Source organism: Epinephelus fuscoguttatus, linkage group LG11, assembly GCF_011397635.1.
Source record: "Epinephelus fuscoguttatus linkage group LG11, E.fuscoguttatus.final_Chr_v1".
In the NCBI taxonomy this organism is placed as follows: Eukaryota; Metazoa; Chordata; class Actinopteri; order Perciformes; family Serranidae; genus Epinephelus; species Epinephelus fuscoguttatus.
Window position 1 is genome coordinate 2,462,439 of NC_064762.1, and position 24,103 is coordinate 2,486,541.

General features: G+C 41.1%; 1 protein-coding gene across 1 annotated transcript in view; it reads left to right on the plus strand.

The window, feature by feature from the left end:
* syndig1l (synapse differentiation inducing 1-like) overlaps nt 1-24,103 on the plus strand; it is a 79,020-nt gene that overhangs the window by 43,000 nt on the left and 11,917 nt on the right. Inside the window, exon 3 of the mRNA XM_049590538.1 lies at nt 17,873-18,010. Within this exon, the coding sequence (XP_049446495.1) occupies nt 17,873-18,010 (138 nt within the window). The remainder of the gene's footprint in view (nt 1-17,872; nt 18,011-24,103) is intronic.

A 24,103-nucleotide genomic window follows, 5' to 3' on the forward strand; every position in this document is an offset into this window, starting at 1 on the left:
AGCAGTATGCTGCTGAGAGTAACGCAGTTAGAGCAGTAATGTTACTGCAGCAAATATTGTGGGATGTTTAAGTTTAACTTTTAGCATCTGACATAATCAAAGCTACACTGTTCTTTGTGCGTAAATGTGCACAGTGTCTCTCTTAATAGCGATTCAGACAGCAGCTCTGCTCTGCTCTCTGCTATGTTCACATTATAGAGAACGTTATTAATATTTTCCTCATCAGTGTTGGATTATTTCACCTACTCGCAATCCACTCTAACAAACAGAGTGCAAGCTTGTTGTAAACTGTTGTCAGTCTGTCCATCCCATTCTCATGAACACGATATCTCAAGAATGCCTTGCAGGAATTTCACCAAATTTGGCCCAAAAAGCCACTTGGAGTCAACGATGAACTGATTACACTTCAATCTTCAAAGGTCACTGACTTAATGAAACATTTAATTGGCCATAACAACAGAATTCATATGGCAATATTTTACTCTAAAATCTAATAGGATAAAACAACAGTGATAACATTTAAAGTATTTTTAGGGCTTTCCTGCCTTAAATTGAAAGGACAGTTGTTGAATGAAGGTGGGGACAACATGTAAAGCTAATGGGCGCCCCAAGGTGATGACATTTTTTATCCAAAAGGCCAAAAATCAGCTTCACTGTGACATCATAGTGTTCAGTTTACTGGCCATTATTTAACGTCATATCTCAGGAACAGAAGGGGACATTTGGTGGGATGCTGAGTTGGTGACACTAATCTTGAAACTGTGCTGACTGTATGATCTTCTGTGCCGACAGGTTGAAGATGTGTGTGAAGCATCCACGGTTTCGAATTTTTAGCTTCTTTGCAGCAACATCCATATTTGAAGCAACTGTCACTGCGACATATGACTCTGGGCAGACGTGGATGCAAATAACTGCGACTTGACTTGGTCTTTGAGTTGATCTATGGATTATGCAAATATTTAACACTTCCATTAATCTACAAAAAAAGGCTTTTTTAGCTTTTAAAAGCATTTTAACCAGTTACACAAGAGACGTGATAGAAAATGAGAGATGGGAGAGACATGAATGAAAGGGAAAGGTCCGAGGCCAGACTCAAACCAGGCATAATCGGCACTTAAAACACGTAGGCCACTGGGGCGCCAGAACAACTGTTTTTGTTTTGTGTTTCTCTCTAATAATGAGGAATTTACATGAAGAATTCTGTTTTACAGGAAAATAAATTCTTAATTTTTGTCAGATTTAATCAGCAATTTCTTCAAAACACAGTTTTGCTTGTGCATTTGCACCTGTTTACAAAGCAACAACAGTGCGGGGCATGATGTGCAGAGTTTCCCTGTTGTTGCCTCATTACAACATCCTAAATTGCACACCTGTCAACAAGAGGCCACGGGGCAACGGAGAGAAAGAAATAACAAATATTGTGTTCATTAATTCACCGCAGGTAGTACTACTCCCCCCAGACGACTGTAATACATGTTTGAGAGGACTGCATCATGACGAGGCTCTTATCATTGCGATCACACGCTCTGTGACTGAGTGTCCCTCTGAGGTTCCTGAGTGTGGTGGACCTCGTAGGGCTGCTGAGCGCAGGCAGTGCGTAAATCACAAGGTCTTATTAGCCGCACGGTAAAGCTTGTATTTCTTTTTACCGGTCGTCCCCCTTTGGTAGCACTCAATCACACCGCCTGATAAATTACAAACCCCAAAGAGAACACCTCGGACACATCTGGGGCCGTGAGCTCCTGACCTGGAATAACTTAACATGACCATCTGGAGCAGGAGTACAGAGTGTACGTTGTAGTGATGCTGCATTAGGATGCAAAGGGTGCAACTGAATATTGTCTTGGCGAGAAATGTCTGGCGACAGACAGGGAGGCCAGATGACCCACAGATGACTCTTATGCAAAGCAAACATGCACCATCTTTTGTTGGAATATAATTAACTGAGATCAGACTATTAAAGAGGGCGCAGATTCTAATGACTTGTGCCTGCTCCCTTTCAAAATGCCGTGCTTTCTCATGGACACAGGGCGCCGTTGCAATCAAAGCATGACATCATGTGTGGTTTTTACAATTTCCCAATGAATACCTTATTCTCCATCAGGATTGTGAATGTGCTGAAAATGTCATTTTGTGCCGCGTTGCATCTTTAATGGCATTCGCTCATTAACTTTGCTTATGCATTCAGCCAAGTAATTGAATTCCCTTTGGTTGTAAAGTAGTTTCTTCCTGCATCCACTTCTCTCTCGATACCTCCACCTTGGTGTAGCTGCACAATAAACCAATTAATTTATGTAATCTCAGCTGCCGGTTTTTGCTTTGTAAAATGGTTGAAAAGACAATATTAATTTGATTTAATGTGATTCAGTGTGCTCTGTAATTTGTGGTGAGTTTGTGGTGTGTAGTTTCTCCTGTACATTCAGGCAAGCGAGTCTTAGAGAAAACCTTGAAGGGTAACTAATGTATTTTTCAACATGGACCCTATTTCAACATGTTTTTGTGTCTAAGTGACTAATTGGAACAACAATTTTTGAATTGGTCGAGTATCAAGCATAGTATTGAGAGTTCTGCAGCCAGCAGCACCAAAACAACAATGGAAGACTGTCTATGTATGTCCACTAAAAGTACTTTTGTTTTGCCACTGACAGGCTCACAGTGTTATTATAAGTGTCTGACAACATCATAGAAAGGATCCCTACAGAGATAGACCTTTTTGTTAAAGAGTAAGATCCTTTTTCTTTAACTAGAAACAGCCCCAAAATTGCCTCCGCCAAACACACCAGACTCCATTTAAATAAACAGTCATTTTAGCATGTATAGAGGCAGCATGTTTACACATCTAATTTAGTGAATTAAGGGTTTATTTCAACCAAACAAGAGTTGATGGTTGTTGGAACAGTGGGAAGATGAACCAAGACAGTTTTTGTGAGTTTTATATTGCTTCTGTTGACTTTGACTGAAGTGTGCTTTATGATGATAAAATTATTGTTTATTTAAATGGAGTGTGGTGGGTGTAGTGCCACCTAGCGTCAGTGGTATTGTGTCGCATTGTCGCAACGACCAAATTGAGCGTGGGGATCAGAGATAATCAATAATATGACTCTATTAGACTCTAAGTTAAATAAAATGCAGGCTGCAAAGCCACCAGTATACCTCTATGTATATGTAGAATGAGAAGGTGTGTGGACACTCCACTAAATAAGTGAGTAAAGAGACCGAGCAACAATTATCAGATTTATCTGAAGAAAAAACAAATAGTAATGCAAATAATTATAGCAGAATGCACAGTACCAGTACAAACAGCTCACAGTAAATGACACCAATATGTACAGTACCAGTACAAACAGCTCACAGTAAATGACACCAATATGTACAGTACCAGTACAAACAGCTCACAGTAAATGACACCAATATGCACAGTACCAGTACAAACAGCTCACAGTAAATGATACCAATATGTACAGTACCAGTACAAACAGCTCACAGTAAATGACACCAATATGCACAGTACCAGTACAAACAGCTCACAGTAAATGATACCAATATGTACAGTACCAGTACAAACAGCTCACAGTGAATGATACCAATATGTACAGTACCAGTACAAACAGCTCACAGTGAATGACACCAATATGTACAGTACCAGTACAAACAGCTCACAGTAAATGATACCAATATGTACAGTACCAGTACAAACAGCTCACAGTGAATGACACCAATATGTACAGTACCAGTACAAACAGCTCACAGTAAATGACACCAATATGTACAGTATCAGTACAAACAGCTCACAGTGAATGACACCAATATGTACAGTACCAGTACAAACAGCTCACAGTAAATGACACCAATATGTACAGTACCAGTACAAACAGCTCACAGTAAATGATACCAATATGTACAGTACCAGTACAAACAGCTCACAGTGAATGACACCAATATGTACAGTACCAGTACAAACAGCTCACAGTGAATGATACCAATATGTACAGTACCAGTACAAACAGCTCACAGTAAATGATACCAATATGTACAGTATCAGTACAAACAACAGTAGACACAGTGGAATTATACCAATATGCACATGTAAACAGTCCCCATTCTAGAATAAATGCTACCGTATGGAAACCATGCGGCCGGTTGGAGCTCAAATTGAATGGGAAACAAAGTCCAGTGTTCACTTAGCTGGGCGTAACTTAGCTGGGCGATGTCCGTGGATAGCTGCCTCCGTGAGAAGAGAGCAGAAGGAAGGGAGGGGGGTATCACTGTCCGAGGGCTGCCGTAGAATGGCAACCAGGATGTCAGCCGACCAACACTCGCTACCCGCTCCCTGGTTGCGGCGATTTGCGATGCTGGCCAGCTAGGAATGAACTAGCAGCCAGTACAGTCCAGTCCTCTCTGGTCTAGCTAACATTTAGCCGTGTTACTTACTGATCCATTAGAAAGAAAGCTAGCTGGACATGGGTTTTGAAGCCTCTTTGGTCATGGAGCTTCCTCCATCTCTTGAACGCCTGACTGAGGTTTACTCTTGTTTTTCCTCTTCTTTTATCACTCTCCTTTTTGCTCTTCTTTGCCTCCTCACACAGAGGAGCTCCTTTTCTTTTGCTAGGCCGTTTTTCACTTGTCTCCAAACTTTGTCCGTCTGCCATTGTGCTCGTGACTCAACTATCTCATGCCCAACTCCTCATAAGGACCAGCTCCAGTCCCTGATTGGCTGACCGACCAGTACATGACGCATTTCCTGCCGTAAAGCAGATTTTTTCCATGAAATGTCGCCCCCGGTGGCAGAAGCTTATTGCAAAGATTGCACAGTCACTAAGTAACCTATGTAAACACTGATAGTCTGATTTTACTGTGGACACTACCCTGTGCAGCCCACATTATTTTCATCATGATATATTTAGGAAAAGATGCTCTCTGTTGCCTCTTTCAACCTTTTTGACCAGAAACAACCAAGACGGTATAACTGCAGCTAGAGCAGCGACATGATCCCCCACCATGTATACACATCAGTCGATGGTCAGCTCCTTGGTCCAGAGTGAAAGCCCTGAAGGAAATGCTACGTTAGCATTTAGCTAACTAAAAATCATTTGATTAAAGTAAACATGGTTAAAGTTAGGCCAAGGATTACATCTCATTACTTAAAAGGTGAATGACGTCTTCATCGACAATTAATTATAAAGTGGATTATTGCCACATGCGGCCTCATATTTGTTCACTACAACGTCGCGCTGTGGCAGCAGGGTTCAAATAACTGGCATGTTGATGGGTATGTCTTGTACTGTTGGTGGCCGTAGTTTGTAGGGTCGTGTTGTGTAGGCCTAATGGAATGTGTCTCTTTTGCTAAAGCCACCAGTCATTCAAAGCTGACAGAAGCAAAATAAAACAAACAAAAGCTATCTTGGTTTGTTCCTCCATTGTTCCAACAACCACCAACTCTTGTTTGGTTAAAATTAAACCCTTAATTCACCCAGTGTCTGGATCCCTACAGTAGGGATGTCCCGATCCAATATTCGGATCGGTATCAGCCGCTGATATCAGCAAAAAACGTGCATCGGCATCGGATCGGACTGCATGGAAAAATGCCAATCCAGAACTCCGATCCAGTTTTTCATGCAATCCGGATCCGGGTTTTCCGGCCAGCCCAGCACTCCACGATTCAAGCAGTCCATTCCAGTGATCCGCTCCAGCTCTTACTATCAATCCACCAGGCCAGCAGGCAGACGGCAGACACACACGGAGGGTAGGAAGAGTAGCGGTCAATTTAGTTAACTGACTATTTGTTTTCTGCTCTGTTTTTTTGAGAGTGATATTTTTATTTGGTTTACACTCTTACTGTTTAAGTAAAGAGCACTGATGGCACTGTTTTGGGCACAATTAGTGAAATTGGAGCCATGGACGGACTACATAAACACTACTAAAATAACTGAAAAGGAAAGGCTGCATTGTTTGTTAAATGTCAACAATGTCTTGTGGTGTTAATCTATTTTTTATTTATTAGGGGGCCAAAGCACAAGTGTGTGGAGTCTTGCTGCTATTTTAATTTCATTGTTAGACATTTAAAGATTTCTTGTGTTGATTCATTTTCTATTTATTAAGGGGCCAAAGCAGCCAAAGCAAACCAGCTATATTTTTTATTTAATGTTAATGTTCAAGTTTAAAGTTTGTTTATTTAACCCTGTTAACAATAAACAGGTCAGTTTCTCATACCAACTGTTGTGGATCATTCTAACTAACCTGATTAAGTAGTTGTTCTTTGCTTGATCAAACCTTTTCTAACATGACTGACAACAAAATAAGTGAATATGTAAAATATGCGCTTGGTTCGGATCGGTATCGGCCAAAACTCAAGGCTGTAATATCGGTATCGGATCGGAAGTGAAAAAGCTCGATCGGGACATCCCTACCCTACAGAGACAGACCGTTTGTTAAAAAGTAAGATCCACTTTGTTTAATCAGAAACAGCCACAAAACAGCTATCACCAAACCCACCAGACTCCATTTAAATGAATTGCAATTTTATCATCGTAAAACATATACGTCCACTGAAAGTGTTTGTTTTGTGCCACTGACAGGCTCAGATTGTTGGATGGATGTTTTTTGTTGAACTAAAAACAGACTATCACCAAAACCACCAGACTAAATTTAAATAAACAGTAATTTTATTATCGTAAAACACACTTTCGTTCAAAGTTGACAGAAACAAATGAAACTTATAAAAGCCACATTGGTTTGTCTTTCCACTGTTTCAACAATCACCAGCTCTGGTTTGGTTGAAATAAACCCTTAATTCACCCAGCCCAGTGTGTAAACATGCTGCCTCTATACACACTTGAATTACTGTTTATTTAAATGGAGTCTGGTGTGTTTGGAGCAGTGATTTCAGGACTGCTTCTGTTTAAACAAAAGGATCTTACTCTTTAACAAAAACATCTATCTTTGTAGGGATCCTTTCCATAATGCTGTCAGACACTTAAAATAACAATCTGAACCTGTCAGTGGTAAAAACAAACACTGTTAGTGGATGTAAATTGGCAGTGCTTGGTTTCCTGCAGGGATTACACTGCAGCCAGTTTTCGCTGCTGCTGGCTGCAGCCCTCTCGCTCAATACTGGACCAATTTTAAAAAAAATGTTGTTTCCATTAGTCACTTAGACACAACAGCATGGAAAAATAAGGTCCAGGTTGGAAAATACCAAAGTTATCCTTTAAATTGAACCGTTTTCATGGACTCACTGACTTCGCTGGATGTACTGGGTAAAATATATATTAACGTTTTCCCCTGTGGAGGCCTGTGGCATCTGACTGAAGAATTCAGCTCCCACAAGAGAGAACTACATAAAGAAAACTGACTGATTTTGATATATTCTTAAGGAAAATAAGCTTCAGACACATTTATTATTAGTGTTTTATTTGAATGGGGACAGAAGAAGAATGAAAATAAATAATAACGACAGCGTTCTTTGACTAAAAAAAACATTGTAACATGACCGTGCTTTCACAGAGCTCCAGCCGGATTCACCGTGTCTTTTTGCAGTCACGACATGTGGACTGGGCACAAAGCCCACATTTATTTATTTATTTTACTGTCATGAGTAAATCATGAACGGGGGATCATCTCCGCCGTGCTTGGTTTGAATTTGTAAACATGTTGGCACATCACAAATAAAAAAAGAAAATCAAATAAATGTGACATCCTGCGAGACACTTTGTACACAGCGGAGAGGTGCATTCCAAAAATACATAAAAATTCATGTTCAGGCCTCATGCCATCCTCATGTCATTACCTGCCTCCCACACAGGAGTTATGGTACGAGACATTCACACCACATCGGACAAAAAGGTACAAAGACATATCTCCGGGGAGACTGGAGAGCAGGAGGTAAAAAATAAAATAAAAAAGCAGGGTGGACAGGGGGACAGTTCCTGTAGGTTGTGGAGACAATCTGGCAACAAGTAAATGACACGAGGCCTCCTCTTGGTTATGCTGTCATGGCAGAGTGGTGAAACCATCCATTAGTTCTTCATTACCTGTCAGCCTGTTGCCACATGTTGACAGGATTTACGCCCCACAAGACATATCTGAGCGCAGCCAGCAGCACCGGCATGCATAGTCATTAGGACTTTCGGGTATAGGGGGGAGGTGGTGAGCGAATGTCAACACACGCACACACATGCTCATTAAAAGTCAGGTAGGAAATTGGTAAACAAAAATTCTGTTTACTTCAAATCAAACACGGCTTCTCAGTAAATCCACAGTCTGTCAGGTCTGACCTGTATCTTCTGGTCCGCACAACTTCCTGAGAGTGTGATTTGAATTCATGGCAGACATGAAATGAGGAAGAATAACAGATATTTGTGTAATCATTCTCTAATAATCGCTCCATGAGACGGCTCTGCAGAGTGGCCTCTTTTCTTCTGCTGTAGATCTCCTGCAACAATTTTAAAGTGTCATGATTAACGACCTTCCTGAACATCCAGACAGGTCTGTATGTAGCTTCCTGTACAGAACATGCAGCCCTGTCTGCAGAGGTGTGTTGAGTTTAAAGCAACCCAGTTACCAGAGGCAAACATTGGCATTGTATGCTTCAAATCACGAATATGTAAAATTTGCACGTTTCATACATATCATATTAACCTTTTGTAGTGACGTAGTATATGAGCTGAGTGTATCAGTGGAGAAGTGGAGGGGATGATGGATGGCGTGCAACCTTGGAGAGACGCTGAGGCCACTGCAGACCAATGTTGACCAAAGACAAACAACAAAACCGGTTGTGATTTAGTGAGTCGTTGCTTTGTTTCCATTTGGGACAAAATGTGGGTGTTTTGTAGCAACCCATCACTGTGCTTCCTGCTGCATAGTGTCACGAAAAGCGTTTGTTTTTCTACCGAGGCATTGCAGCTTCTCCTGCTGTGATAGTAGCACGATGGTGGTTGTTTTTTAACCGAGACATCGTTGTGTTTCCTGCGGGACCGTTCCCCCAAAACTGAGTATTTAAAGTCAAAACATGATCTTTTTCTAACAATAACCAATAGCCTAAACCTAACCACATATTAAAATGTAAAATGTACACTGTTAACAGTGAATTTTATTGGCTTTTTAAACCTGTTGTTATCTCTATCCCTGCCTGTAAGGTGACCTTGAGAGTCTTGAAAGACGCCTATTAATAAAATGTATTATTATTTATTATTAAAAATTCAACAGATCTGTTACATAATAGCATGCAAATATGACGTATCCATGGTTTGCAGAAAAAAAATGTCCGCCGCTTTGGAAGCTCTGGTCAATTTTGGTGTGAACGTACAGATAGACTTTGGATATCATGATATGGTAAGTGTCTTTTTCTGGTTGTAAAGGCTGCATCACAGTAAGATGATGTCATTTCCTGAACTCTCCAGACCGTTCTAGCTGTTCTATTGTTTGCCTTTACCCACTTAGTCATTTGCTGCATTCGTTTTGTACTCAGAGGTCGGACGTGGGAAATGGGAATGACGTCACCTCCGAGTTGACAACAGTTTTTGCATTCTAGTTGACGACGGTGGACAAGTCGGAAAAAAACATGGACGCCTGCAACAAAGCCTTTGTTGCCCTTGCACTTTGGGAATATAGACAGCTTCAAAACCATCATACACTCCATCTGATGAACACCGCAGATGAGGCTGACTTGATGTGAAACAAATAAGATAAAATTGCTATAAACAGTACTTTAGCAGAGTGTTTACTCACTATGTATGTGCGGTTGCTCCGAGTTTCCGAGTTGGAAATCCGATCCGATAAACTTCAGACTGGGAACTGGGAATTTCCAACCTCCGAGTACAAAACGAACGCACCAATTATATCCACATTACTGATGATTATCAAAAATCACATTGTGATTTTGTGATTTTTTTTTTTTTTTTTAAAGCACCGGTAGTCAACCCTACAATATCAATATTGAGGTATTTGGTCAAAAATATTACTATGATTTTCTTCCTGTCACCCTGCCCTAGTCTGAGTCCAGTGTTCCATGTCACAAAGGTGGCTTTCTTTTAACCTGGCTAGATCGCCATGGTAACACATGCTACAGGGCTCACATGGTCAGCTTGAAACTGGCTAAAAAGCACCTTCGCTAATCAGCATCACTTTACAGTCACACAGTCAGTCTACAAGTGACACGCTCTCATCTGAGGGAATAAATGCAAACTTATCAAGCCATGAAGTTACATTAGTGATGCCACCTGACAAAGCTGTGCAGTTTTAGCACCACAAACAGCATGCATCATGTTGCCATGGGAACTTACACGCACTAAGTTAGCAATGCGGTTTATTTGCAGGGTTGTTCTTGCTCTTAATAAACCACTGAATGTATTTGTAGTGTTACCTAATCTGTTTGCACACTCTGGCCTTAAAATAATCCTTCTATAAAATTTCAAGTAGCAATATGCATTAATATGTCAACAACTAATGATCATTTTCATTGTTGATCAATCTGTGAATTCAGTGATTAAATAATTAGATTTTTGGTCTATAAAATGATAAAAATGACCATCAGTGCTTCCCTGAGTCCGGGATAGTGTTCTCAAATGTCCTATTTACTACTATATACTAATCAAAACCCCAAAATATTCAGTTTACTGTCATAGAGAAGCAAAAAAAAAACAACACCCCAAATATTCCCATTAAAGAAGCTGGAATCAGAGAATGTGTACTTTTTCTCTCTCTTAAAATAGTTATCAAGCTGATTAATGAATTATTACATTAGTTGGTGATTAATTCAGCGGTTGACAACTAATCAATTAATCATTGCAGCTCTATATATATATACAGAGCTGCATACATACACATATATATATATTAATAGTTTGCTATATTATTAATCAGTATGACATTTACTTGCATATTAAATGCAGAATAATTCCGTGAAACCAAACCATAATGTTGCCACTTTAGATTATTCTGATTTGCTGAAGTTTGTTTTACACTGCTGGTATAACACCGATTAGAAACGTGATTGGCATTTATCACAGATAATAATTCATTGAAAAAGTCTGAAGAAGAGGAGGAGGAGGAGGAGGAGGAGGAGGAGGAGGAGGAGGAGAATGTGGATGCAGTTGTAGCTGGGGAAATGAGGCCAACTTGGCATGCCAATTTTGCAATGAGAGCACGACGTGTATTTGCTAGCATCTACTAGCATTTAGCATTGTCGTGCTGATCAGTGCCTCATGTCATGCTGCATTTCTATTGGTTGGTTAGTAGACGAAGGTTGTAACAGCAGTCACATGGTGAGATGGTCATCCCACAGACCATGATCCCAAGACCATGACAAGGGCCACCATTGTAGAGCCACGACCAAAGATATCGCCATGTTTCTTTAATGTTTGTCATCTTTTATCCGGGACAAATCTCAGAGTATACCGGGCTCAAAGCAAAGAAAGCCTGGCTCTGTAGAAGTCGCGTCGTGCTACCCCTCAGGTCTGCAGCGACTCCAGCTGACCCCATTGTTGGCTTGCTTAACTGACATCCTCTGCCTCTTGTCTCTCCCTCTCCCCCAGTAGCCTAAGCCAACCAAGCAGCTAGCATCCCCGGATGATGTATGTTTTCATTCTCCAAACAGCCAGAAGGCTGTGCAGATATTGTCAGTAAGCTCTGAGGCGCAGAGCAGAGCAGGGCTGGCTCTGCAGAGATTGCTCAACTGCGCTTGCTTAAGGCCATGAAGGCAGAATGACATTATGCAGAATGTAGGCCGCATTATGCTCATGTGTTATGACCTTTTTGTGCCTCCACATCACATTTAGTGCATGGAAATATATCGATCATCTCAGCAGGGGTCTGTGTTCATTCATAAGCTTCACAGCTTGACAACGCCGAGTGGCATTGTCTGAGGCTGCAGAGACAGATTAGAGAGCTTTTGCTTGCTCAGTCACTTCCTGAGTTTAATATACTTGTTTTGTCCTCCAGGATGTCTATTTTTGGATTAAATTAGTGTTCGCGTGTGTGTTTCCCCCACCATTAGTGGGCAGGGCCCCCACACATTCAACCACCCGCCCACTAATCCCCACCATTAATAAGGCAACATGACTGTAAGGGCCGCATGTTATTAAAACTAATTGACAACTGTTTCACCCCTCAAAGCAAATTCATTGCCAACACTCTCACCCAGTAACAGTAATTTAACTTTTAATACAAAGCAAACACCATGACACTGCACTCTTGCTTATTGGAATAAAACACACACTGTACACAACAGAATTACCTGTACTAAGGAGCAGTGACCTGATTCATTCAAATTATCCAGCCATAAAAATGTACCTTTGTATTAAGTTGATCCTAATTATTTTTTCAGTGGTGTTTTGTCCAAGCTATAGCTTTAAGGATGCAGTGGTGGTTTAAGCGTTGAGGTGCTGACAATGAGCCACAGCGTCCCTTGTTTACTTGTTTTTGTCCCTTTGTTACTGTCCACTCTTACAGTGCTGCAATGTAAATACATTTACTCGAAACTCAGACTTAAGTACAATTTTGAAGTACAGAAGTTGGGTTTCATCAACCTCCAAATCCAAGATGGCTGCTCTGCGCATCAGCAGTATTGAAAGCTGTAGCATAAGGGGGCGTACACATGCTGCGTCTAAAACATGAGGTCTGGTACTTGGTGCTAGTCTTGTGCCTTTTCTGTGCCAACTTTCAAGAGCATGGAGGGAGGTTACATTTAAGGTTGCTAAGCAGCCTTCACCAGCACCGTATCACAGCCTATTTACCCGAAATCCTGAGTGCAGAGCTGATCTTCCTCCAGGAGCTGTTTTGTAAGTGTGTATTAAGCCAAAAATATTGATCCGTGAGAAAGATGTAAAGCTCTGGTAGCCCTGCACCAAACTGATCAACTTCTCCTTCGTATTGACAGACTGATATTTACAGAAGAAGGGAAAGATGTCTGTCAGCTGTGATTGGTTGTTCCTCGTCACGTCATGTGGTGTGTGCTTCGCTCTGGCATTTGAGCATCCCTGCTGCGCGTCTACATTAAAAACAATGAATTTGACAGCACAGGAAACGCAGCATGTGTACGGCCTCTTATACTGTTTATTAGCACCTCTGTCTTGTTTGTGTCTCAGTAAAACAGTTGCACACACAGTCCTGTCCAATTTCTATCTGTGGACATGTTGCTGAAGTATTTGTGTGTGCAGAATATAGCAGAAGGCGGTCAACTCGGGTGTGATGTCATTCCCAGCTCTGACTCATGACTCCGGAGGTAAATGGATTGCAGCATTAACACTTTAACTTTGGTATTTTAGGTATATTTTGATACTGATAATTTTGTACTTTTACTTAAGCAAACTTTTGAATGCTGGACTTCTAATCGTGACAGGAGAGGTTGTCCGATTTATTGGTTTGGCAGATTAATCGGCTGTCGGCTTTTTCCTGTTCCAAACTACCATCATTATATCAGCCTATAAAAATCCACAATTGGTCGACCTACAACAGAGCTGTTCAACGCTGTATTATTACGACTTTTATTAAAGTCAAATATGAAAAAAAGATCTGAAAATTTTAAACTAGGGATGCACGATATTTGATTTTTTGCCGATATCCGATATGCTGATAAATAACAACTCCCTGAGCCGATAACCAATACTGATATTGATATATCTACTTTTTTCCCAACCTAATTTTAGTGATCCTCAAGTCTCTTCTGTAGTGGAATTAACATCATATTATGCATGCATACTCTTATCATGACGGCCCACCAGTAGATGGAGATATGAAATACTTTTCAGTGTATGTAATATTCAGTCATTGTACAAAGTAAGAAAAACTATTCTGATTCGGCTAATACCATTGACATGCTACCCTATTTAAAACACCCAAAAAAGTTGAATAAATAAATAACAATAGTTATTTAAACAGTTCCTTTGCCACTGGGATTTTATAGCACACAGTCAGCCCAGAGATGCCCCGAAAATTCAGGAGTAAAGGGAGTCACGGGTCCAAGGCAAGACAGGCCAAATGTTTTTTAAAGCCTCAACACCTGCCCCAGAAAACCCAACAACTCTGTCCAACGTAGACGTGGACAACTCCAGCCCAGGCCTGAGGCCAACACACGTCAGGGGCGGCTGCAGCTCTGCTAAAAGACTGAAGTGTCTGGCCTCTATACAGATATCAATCTGTGGTCGGACGGAACGCCATAATCTCAGTGTCTGAAATAATCCAAATTCATTAGGTACACCACAAGCACAAAAACCACATGCATGGATTAAGAGTTATAAACCCTCTGAAAATACTCGCAATAATAAGGATTCCACAGCAACAAGATGTGAAATGAAGGAAAAGCATTTCCTCTGTCAGATTACCATCTTAAACGTGATGATTGGACTTTTGATAACATCCCCATGTTTTGCCTGATTTCCCCACATCTCTGATTGAAATATTCAGCTTCATACTGAACTCAATTTCTCTGACACAACAGTTTATTGTCAGCCTTGATGTCTTTCATTTATTTCTCATGTTCCACCCTCATACTGGATCATCCCTCAAACAGGATGATGTGTGAAGGATGCAGCTTAATGGCTCATATAGAAACCGTGACCTCAATCTGTGATTTCTTTTCATTACAGGCAGCGTGGAAAATAAATCTCTGTTCTTAGTCGTACCTTTGTTGTGGTGGGAAAAATGCACTTTCATATGTGCGTTAAAGGTTGTATGGCCAGATGTGGGCATAAAAAACAAACTTTGAAACTGTGATACACACTGATATTTCCTGGATGAGGAGTGAGAAGCCTCTAAACAATATGCAGATGTATGAGCGTCTGTTCTCCTTTGCTGAAGGCATTTCAGCTCTGTGTGAGGAATGTTGCGTGGAGCGTGAAATAGTTTCATAAAGCTTTAGGGAGGAGGTGTGTTTGATTCATAACTATTTCTCATTTCGAATGAAGTGTACTTTCAACCGTAGCTCTTTTTTTTGTAATGCCATCTGTTGTTTAGATGCCAAAATGTAGGAATCTGCATATCTCAAAACTAATGAGAAACTAATGGGCCATCACAAAAAGTCCATGAATACGAGCTGTGACATTACGTGGAAGGAAATGATCCGGCATGCAGTGACTCGTTTATGTTTTGTTTCCCATTACACAAATGGCTTTTTCCTTTTTCGATGAATGAAGATTCTTTTTCCTCACAGTTGACTTAAAAATCACCTCTACCTGTACAGAAACTTTTTATCTGTTTCAGTGAGATCTGACTCAGTCACTGTCTGCACTTCACCAATGATAACAACTTTCAGGATACTGGTCCACTTACCTGTCGAAAGAGGGTGCTACTTTTGTTTACTTATTCAGATTGGCCTCAAGGGTGGCTCCAAATATTTGTGGGGACATGAAATGTGTGTGTAACTACGTCTTGTCTGAAGTTGCAATTAATCATAAAATGGTTTCTGTGAATGGAAAGTACGGCCACTCACTTTCTTGCCAAGAGCTGGATAAGAACATTGATGCCACTCTCATGTTTGAGCGGTAAATATTAAGCTATAGCTAACAGCTGGTTAGCTTAGCTTAGCTCACAGACTGGAAGCAGGGGGAGCTAGCTGGCTTGGTTCTAGATGTTCAGTCAAACAAAATTAGCCTACCAGCACCTCTAAAGCTCGCTGATTAATAAATGATATCTTGTTCATTGAATCAGTATAAAAACTGGAGTATAAAAATGACATGCTGTGGTTTTACAACTGATTACTTAACTATTTCTTGGCTGTGAGGTTGCCACTTCCGTACATAACCTCTCTGTGAAAACACTAACTGTCATTTTCATGCTTTTCTAAGGACTGAACAAACAGATTTAATGTTAAGTAGTGAGCTTTAGAGGTGCTGATCGCTGACTTTTGTTACTTTTGGACAAAGCTAGGCTAGCTGTTGCCTCTGTTTTGAGTCATTCTGCTATGCTAAGCTAAGCTAAGCGGCTGCTGGCTGTACCCTTGATGATATACTCTACCCTTCAAATGACCATTTGAATGTAAATGACTCACTCCATGTTATGTTGAATTTGTGAAGAAGACTTTCTGCACACAGCCACAGTGAACAAAGAATCTAAGAATAGAGAACATTGGTAAATTGCAGCAACACTATATCAAAACATCTGTTTACAAATTCTCACATAACTCATGCAGTATAAGCTAAGGTTCATTTATCCAGTCATATGCTCAGTATGTCCCAACCAGACAGATATTTCCAACTGGAAGTCAAACTTATTTACGCTCTCTTCAAAGCCAGACTCCATTGAAAAAAATAGTAATTTTACTTTGCTGAGCACAGGAGCTGCTGGTCTGTCACGGCCTCGATCAGTTAGTTAGTTTGTGTTAGTGTGTGACTTAAGTGGATCTGATCTATCCCTCAAAACACCAAAATCACACAATAACACAAACTAACTAACTGTTGGGGGCAGCAGTAGACCAGCAGCTTCAGTGTTTAGTGAAGTTAAATTTCTGTTTTTGTCAATGGAGTCTAGCTTTGAAGAGAGCAAAGATTCATTAGGCCCGTTTCCACCGCAGGAACTTCGGGGTAATTTTACGGGGCCAGGGCCGCAGGAACCACCCCGAAGGACAGAGTTCTGGAACTTTTACAGGGGCTAAACAAGTCCCTGCCTCAGAGTAGGTACTCAGAACGGCCCTGAGAAACTCCTGGCTGGGGCTTGGGGATTACTTGGTGCTGATTGGATATACTCAAGACGGGATGTGACGTTTTGTAATTAATAACATGGTTATCGTAGATTAGCTGGGCTAACTGTTAGCCGTTAGCGGTGTCCGTAATAACTCAGTAACACAATAAACGGTCCGTGAAAAAAATATTTTTTCCAGCGGATATCTTAGTTAACTTAGTAGTTAACATGATTGAGCTAGCAAAGCAGTTTTGTGTTGCTATGCGTGGTATTTATTCAGTTTTGGGAAATCTCGATGTCTAGAAAGCATCAGCTGACAGGGACAGCTAACAGCAGCAGCAAAGCTAACATCAGGACATCATCTGTTAAAAGCCTCCTGTTGTCGGATACGACATGAAACTACTCCAGTTAGCTCAATCATGTTGTAACTAAGACATCCGCTGGAAAAAAAAAATTTTCACGCACTGTTTATTGAGTTATTGAGTTATTACAGACACTGCTAACGGCTAACAGCTAACTACGTCCCTATGCCCCTATGTCACCCCGGTCAAAATGGTTGTGCAACGATTACGTCACATCCAGAGCCCGTAACTTTACAGGAACCTTCCTCCTACTCCGCCCTCTCAGTGGAGACACGGCGGTTGAGAGGGCTGAGCGAGAGGACGTTCCTGTAGTAGTTCCTGCCCCTTAAATAGTACCAGGAACTTCTTCAGTGGAAAAGGGCCTATTTTCTCCTTCAATTTAGTCCCCCGTTGCAAAGGGCTGTCTGTTTGGGAAGAACTGAGCATATGACTGGATAAATGAGACTTGGATTGCACTGCATAAGTTGGTTTGTATATGGATGCTTTGGTAGAGTTTTGCTGTTGTTAAACGTGGCCGCCTGTGACTTCAATCCATCAAGAACTTTCTCAGTTTTTGGATTCTTCGTTTGCCGCAGGCATGACAGAAAAACGTTTTCATCCTGAATTCAATGTGATACGGGGTGAGTAATTGATATATACTGGGGGGTGGAGTATTCCTTTGAATTTTCCAAATCAACATCAGAGTGGTAGCTATCGATTGCCTTAACTTCTCTTGGCAAGACAGCAAATAAGCGTTGTGCCCAAAATGTCAAACTTTGTCTGTAACATAGATGTATGTATTTAAGAGTTGACTGGACCACCTGTTTGCTTACTGCTACATCACCACTTATGAACTGTAACATGTGTACAGGTCAGAATACAGGTGTGTGTTTTAACCTCAGTTACTGTTTTTTGTGCAGACGGACTGCTCCAGCGACAGTGAGAGCGAGGACAACTTCATTGTCGTCCCTCCACGAGACCACCTGGGCCTGGCCATCTTCTCCATGCTCTGCTGTTTCTGGCCTCTGGGGATCGCAGCATTTTACTTCTCACAGGGGGTAAGGACACACACACACACACACACACACACACACACACACACACACACACACACACACACACACAGGAATAGTATGCATAACTCACACCTTTAAAATTTTGGTCTGTCGCACATGCTAAATGACACAGCATCTGTTTGCTGCGGTGTAGCATAAAACAGGTGCATCCTCCTACACACATACACATATCCTCATAAATTCTTAGACATGCAGGCACACATGCACGTACACAGCTCTATGTATGAGTCATCACCAAAAGATGAAGGCCTATCACACATAAAAAGGGACTGACAGCTGACTCTCTTACTGCCAACGCAAGGCCAATTTTTACTGGGCAACCCATCAATAACTCAAGGCCAATCTGTAATGGCTGCTTGATGCTCTGTAAACAGGCGGAAAGACGCCTTTAGGAAGAGTATATAAATCACTTTCAAGGCTCCATCTGCAAACTCCAAAAAAAGGAGGTGATCAAAATACCAAGATGAGAGCAGGCTTTGAACTAGTGGCGTTTGAGGATTGAAGATGAACCCAATTGCAGGTGTGTGGACGGATGAAAGGTGACGAACTGTCAGACACATTTGAGCTGCAGTTTGGGAAGCAGAGTTAGTGGGAAGAAATGCATGGAAACATACTAATAACATAGTTTAATCCTTCAGAAAATGTTTGGGATTTTTCTCTGGGATGGTTTTAAAATGTACTTCCTCTGGTTTCAGGCACTCAAATACACCCTCGAGTGTAAAATTGCAAATATACAACAGTTACCAACAAAATAAAAGATATAATCAAGATGTATTCTTATCGTGGGGCAGGTCGCTCTCAAAATAAAACACTTTCTGCTAGCGTTATCTCCGTTTCCATGGAAATCATGAGGTCTGACTAATAACTGGGGAAACAAGCAGTCATGTCTGTAGACTCCTCTGTAATGAAGCTCTATCAAGTAGGCAAATAACCGAGTCACAGAGCCGATTCCTAGCCCCATGCTAAGTCAGCAAGCCAACTTGAGCTAACGTTACTGCTTTGTAGAGATCGTGGGACTGAATAAATGCCACACACATAAACATGAAATTGCATTACCCCTTTAACACTGCACAACCTGGCAACATCTGGCTTTTGTATGTAATTGGAAAGGTAACAATCGGTATTCATGCTTGGGTCAAATGACTCTGCAGTAGCTGCAGGTATTTATTGGCTGTGGAACAATCAGCAGTAATGAAAATACAACATTCGGGTCAACATGGATTTTTATTTAGCACCTTTACCAGTGAGATGCAATGACACAGCAACACAAAATACCATTCATCTCTATCCACGCAGCACTCAAACATAGTTCCAAATTAGTCCACACTGAGTTTCAGTCTACTGGCAATTGGAACAGAGTCTATCGCCTGTTTTAGAGGGTTTTCCCGTGTTTTAAATACCTGCACACACATGCTAATTTTGGAGGAAAAGGGTGTTGTTGTAACTAAGATATCTGCTAAAAAAAAAAATTTAAAAAAATCCATGGACAGATTTAGCTCCTACGTCCACAAACTTTACCTGCAGGATATTTTTTAAAGTATATTGCTGATGGGGTCCAAACATTTACAATAGCAGCGGACTCCAAAGCTTTGTAAAGTGCTAGAGTCAAAATTTATTTAAAATAATGATTGATTTATTGTTTCCAAAATTCACAATGCATTTTTTTTTTTATCTCACATGGTATTCTGTTTCATTTATATTTGTTGAGTTTAACCTTTCAAAGACATGCAGGTTAATTGGTGACTCTAAATTGTCCGTAGGTGTGAATGTGAGTGTGAATGGTTGTCTGTCTCTGTGTGTCAGCCCTGTGATAGTCTGGTGACTAGGCATAGGGAAAATGAAATATAAATATATATATATATATATATATATATATACAGAGAATTTGAAAGATGAATAGCAGAGAAAAGAAAAGATGTTAAGTATTGGTTAGTACTGTCACCCACTGGGTTTTGATTCAACTATTGCCAAATGGCGGAGTAATATTTTTAGTGATGAGGCCGGTGTGCTGTCATACTGATTTGATCACATTCAAAATGTCTAGTTGACCGAGCAGATTGCCTGGACAGATCTACTTGTCAGTTGTAAACAGTATCAGCCATTTACTCTTGTTTTGGATCGAGCTTTGTCCGCTTGGCGTTTCACCACGCTACATTTGTGTTTTACGATGATCTATGCGCGAATTTCGTAGCTTCATCTTGGATATGTGCTGCTTACTGTCTGGCACCAGGTCGCTATCTTTTTATAAAGTCCCGACCAGCAAAGTGTCTCTGCAGACAAATACAACACCACACATTTCTAGTGGGCCATAAGTGATGACTTTTGTATGAGTTTATAGATTGTTCTTTAGGAAAATACTGCACAGTATATCTTTAACTGTCGAGGAATTATACCAGAGGAGTGTCTTTACAGTTAAACTATCAACTCTAATATCCAGAGCTTGTTAAAGACCTTATGGGTAACAGATAAAATAATATTACCTGCCAGAGATACTTTGATGGAAATATAAAGCCACATTATTATGAACTGCAGAAACGGCAGTTATTTCCAAAGAGAACAAACCCTTGTGATTTTAAAGAGCGGCTGTCACCGTGTGACGAGGCAACACTGTTCAGTTTGAAGCTCTGCTGCTGACATCGGCAAACTGCACATAATGGTCGTCTAATGGATTCCAACTGGACTTCTTCCCTCTTTTCACTTCAGTGGGGAACAACTGCGTTGATGGTGTGTCAGTCAAACAAAGAGCAGAGCGATCGCTACTTGTCGTTCCACGAATCAATTCAGTCTCTCTCTTATGTGCACCATCGACACAAAAAGCCACATTAAAAGGCCATCACACCCACGCCATATGTTGAAAAGGACATGGAAACGCACATATCCTGTAAACACAAACACACACACACACACACAGGAGACAGACAAGCGTTTCAGCAAATTGTTTTGCCTTTGACTATAAATTCTTATCAAAAGCTGGAACATTTAGCTGACTTATCTGCGAGGGCGAGAAGTCCGAGGCAGATGAAGGCAGTCAGTGAATTATCTTGTCAGGAGCTAATTTGATTCTTCCTGGGTAATTATGGGGAAGTGATGGCTGTGTTTAGGGATGGATGGCTTTTCTGCCAATCTCCCTCCTTTAGAAGGTGCCGTCCAGAAGAGCTGTCAGGAAAAGATATGGTGGGAGTCTGGGATCGCTTCATTTTATAGCTCAATAACCCACTTCACTGGTCTTCATTTCTTTCAGTCGTTCAGGGAGCCCCCTCCCCACCCCAACCCCACTCCCCACTAAATGAATTAATTCTGTAGGATTCAGCACAAGGATATTGTAAGTTCTTATCAGAACTTAATTATCTGTTCTGCAGCATATGTTCTGACAGAAGAGTGTAGAGATCTGTACTGACCAACAAAGTCAGAGTGCATGTCCAGATTAGTTTACACCATGTGTAAGGTCAGTGACTTTCAGTGGGCAAAAATCTGCTTCAAAAGACAGAATTACAGGTAAAGTTATGTATTTATCAGCCTGGACCCTATTTTTCCATGTTTTGGAATCTAAGTGATAATGGGAACAACGACTTCTGAAATTCGTCCAATTGTGAGTGAGAGAGCAGCAAGCAACAACAACAGAACTTGTCTGCAATGTTACCACTTGGGCCATGTTCATATCTTCCGTTTATTCAGCCCTAGAGTGGTCTCCTCTGGTCTGAATCAGGGACTCATGTTGTTCCAAAGTTGTATAATTGCCTAGAGTTGGTTGGTGTTCTCACGGCAGCATTTACAAGAGGACCAGATCAAATGCCTTGTGTGAGAAAGCTGCTCTTGATTGGTCAGAATTTCCATGTGGGAAAAATCCAGGAAGTAAAGCAAACGTTGAAGAAGAGTACACTTGCAAGATAAATGTGACACTTTCTAATGTCACAATGGAGGGACAACTACGCAGGTTGATTTTAGCGCTGCTCATCGTGGACTATATTGCTGTCATTGTTCATTTTAGTCAAAGCATACAGTTTGAAAACGAGGCGCGGCTCCAACTAGAAAACAATGTTTTGATGCATTGGATGTGCTGAATGTGCATATTAAGGCAGTACAGGAGGAGGTGCACATTAATAATCCTCCAGGACTGTAACATGCTCATGTTTAACCCAAACAATGTGTCATGTGACTGCAGTTGCTTCACATCCAGGTCGCAACACCTTCTCACCACAAACCAACCGCACCAGAGTTCCTTTGGAACCGGACTGAGACCACCTCTTCAAGAAGGTCTCGGTCCGGTTGTTCTGGTGTGTTCACACCTGCACAAACGAACTGCGCTTACGGGGAAAACGAACTTGAGTTCAACTGAACCGAAGGAAACAGGGCAGGTGTGGAAACAGCCCAAAAGTGTCTGACAACATTATGGAAGGGATCCCTACAGAGACAGACCTTTTTGTTCAACCAGAAACGGCCCCGAAATCGCTACCGCCAAACTCACCAGGTTCCATATAAATAAACAGTATTTTAGCATATATAGATTCAGCATGTTTTCACATCTAACTGGGTGAATTAAAGGTTTACTTCAGCCAAAGCAGAGCTGGTGATTATAAAAACAGCGCAAACACAATTAAGATGGCTTTTGTGAGTTTTATCTGTTTCTGTCGACTCTGAATGAAGTGTGTGTTACGAATCAAAAATTACTCTTTATATTAATGGAGCTTGGTGGTTTTGGCGAAAGCGATTTTGGGGCTGTTTCTTCTTAAACAAAAAGGTCTGTCTCAGCAGGGATCCTTTCCATAACGTTGTCATTCACTTAAAATAATAATCTGAGCCTGTCAGTGTCAAAAACAAGCACTTTTAGTGGGCATCAGTTCACGTTGAGTGAGGCGTGTACTACAATGATAAAATTACCATGCATTTAAATGGAGTCTGGTGGGTGAAGCGATCTCCATATTAGGACAGGTTAAACTAAAAGGATTTTACTCTTGAGCAAAAGGTCTATCTCATAATGTTATACAGCTCTTAAAATAACAATCTGAGCCTGTCAATGACAAAAACAAACTGCAGCATTCTCTCTCAACACTGGACCGGTTTTAAAAAGTGTTGTTCCTATTAGTCAGTCAGACACAAACACTTGGGATAATAGGGTCCAGGTTGAAAAATACCAAACTTACCGTTTAAGGTTTAACATTTATCTCCAGCCTTTGTTCTCAGCCTGCTTTTGTAGTTGCTGCTCTCTGCCGTCATGGGCAGTGTGAGCAGATGCATTATGGGTTGACAAGGGCAGCAGAATGAGCCGAGAGGAAAAGTTTTGGAATTGATAGCACATCAGCTTTGTCACTTACTTCGAGGACATTTACAAACAAACAGCTTAGCGACTGTAATAGAGTCTGTGGACGGCAGATCAATAGTGTTTTGTCCCATTGGAAGGTCAGGCCTCGTCGAACAGAGAGAGCTGCCGCACGGCTTCCCAGGGAGATGAGTTTGAGTGAGGGCATTAGCGAACACACAGAAACAGACTTTCATTCATGTGCTGCTTTAAAGAGCTCATATCCTATTTGGCCGAAGACTACATCTTTAATTCTGTGTAACGTCTTTATGGTAAATAGTCCTTTACTGTTTTGGGATTCAGCGTTAGCCGCCCACACACACAACTGATAATGACTAAAATACCGTGAATATCAGGGGAAAATTAGCTTGGAGCATTTGATTGGGAAGCGGAATTGAGTTTCAATTATTGCCTCTAATAGGGTGAGTGTTTTGTTTGGAGATGCTGATAAATGTTTCTCTCAGCTCTGAGACATCTGTGCTGGAAAGTGCAGGGTTGAGGAGCCGCTGCGATTCCGTTCACGATTATGCAAATAAGACTCCCCTGAAGATATCTTACAGCATTCAAGTCATCAGAATGGATGGAAACAAACGAGCTAATTATTGTGAAACAGTTTATGTGTTTGCACGCGTGTCGGTGCAGCGGAGGTCGAAAGACAAGAGAGCTGGAGAGACAAAGAGATTCCGGGGGCTTTCGGTGTTTATTTCATTTTGTATATTTGTTTATTTCGTGGAAAAACCTGTGAAGGAGGCTGAATGGACTTCCAGGAGCGCTTCGCA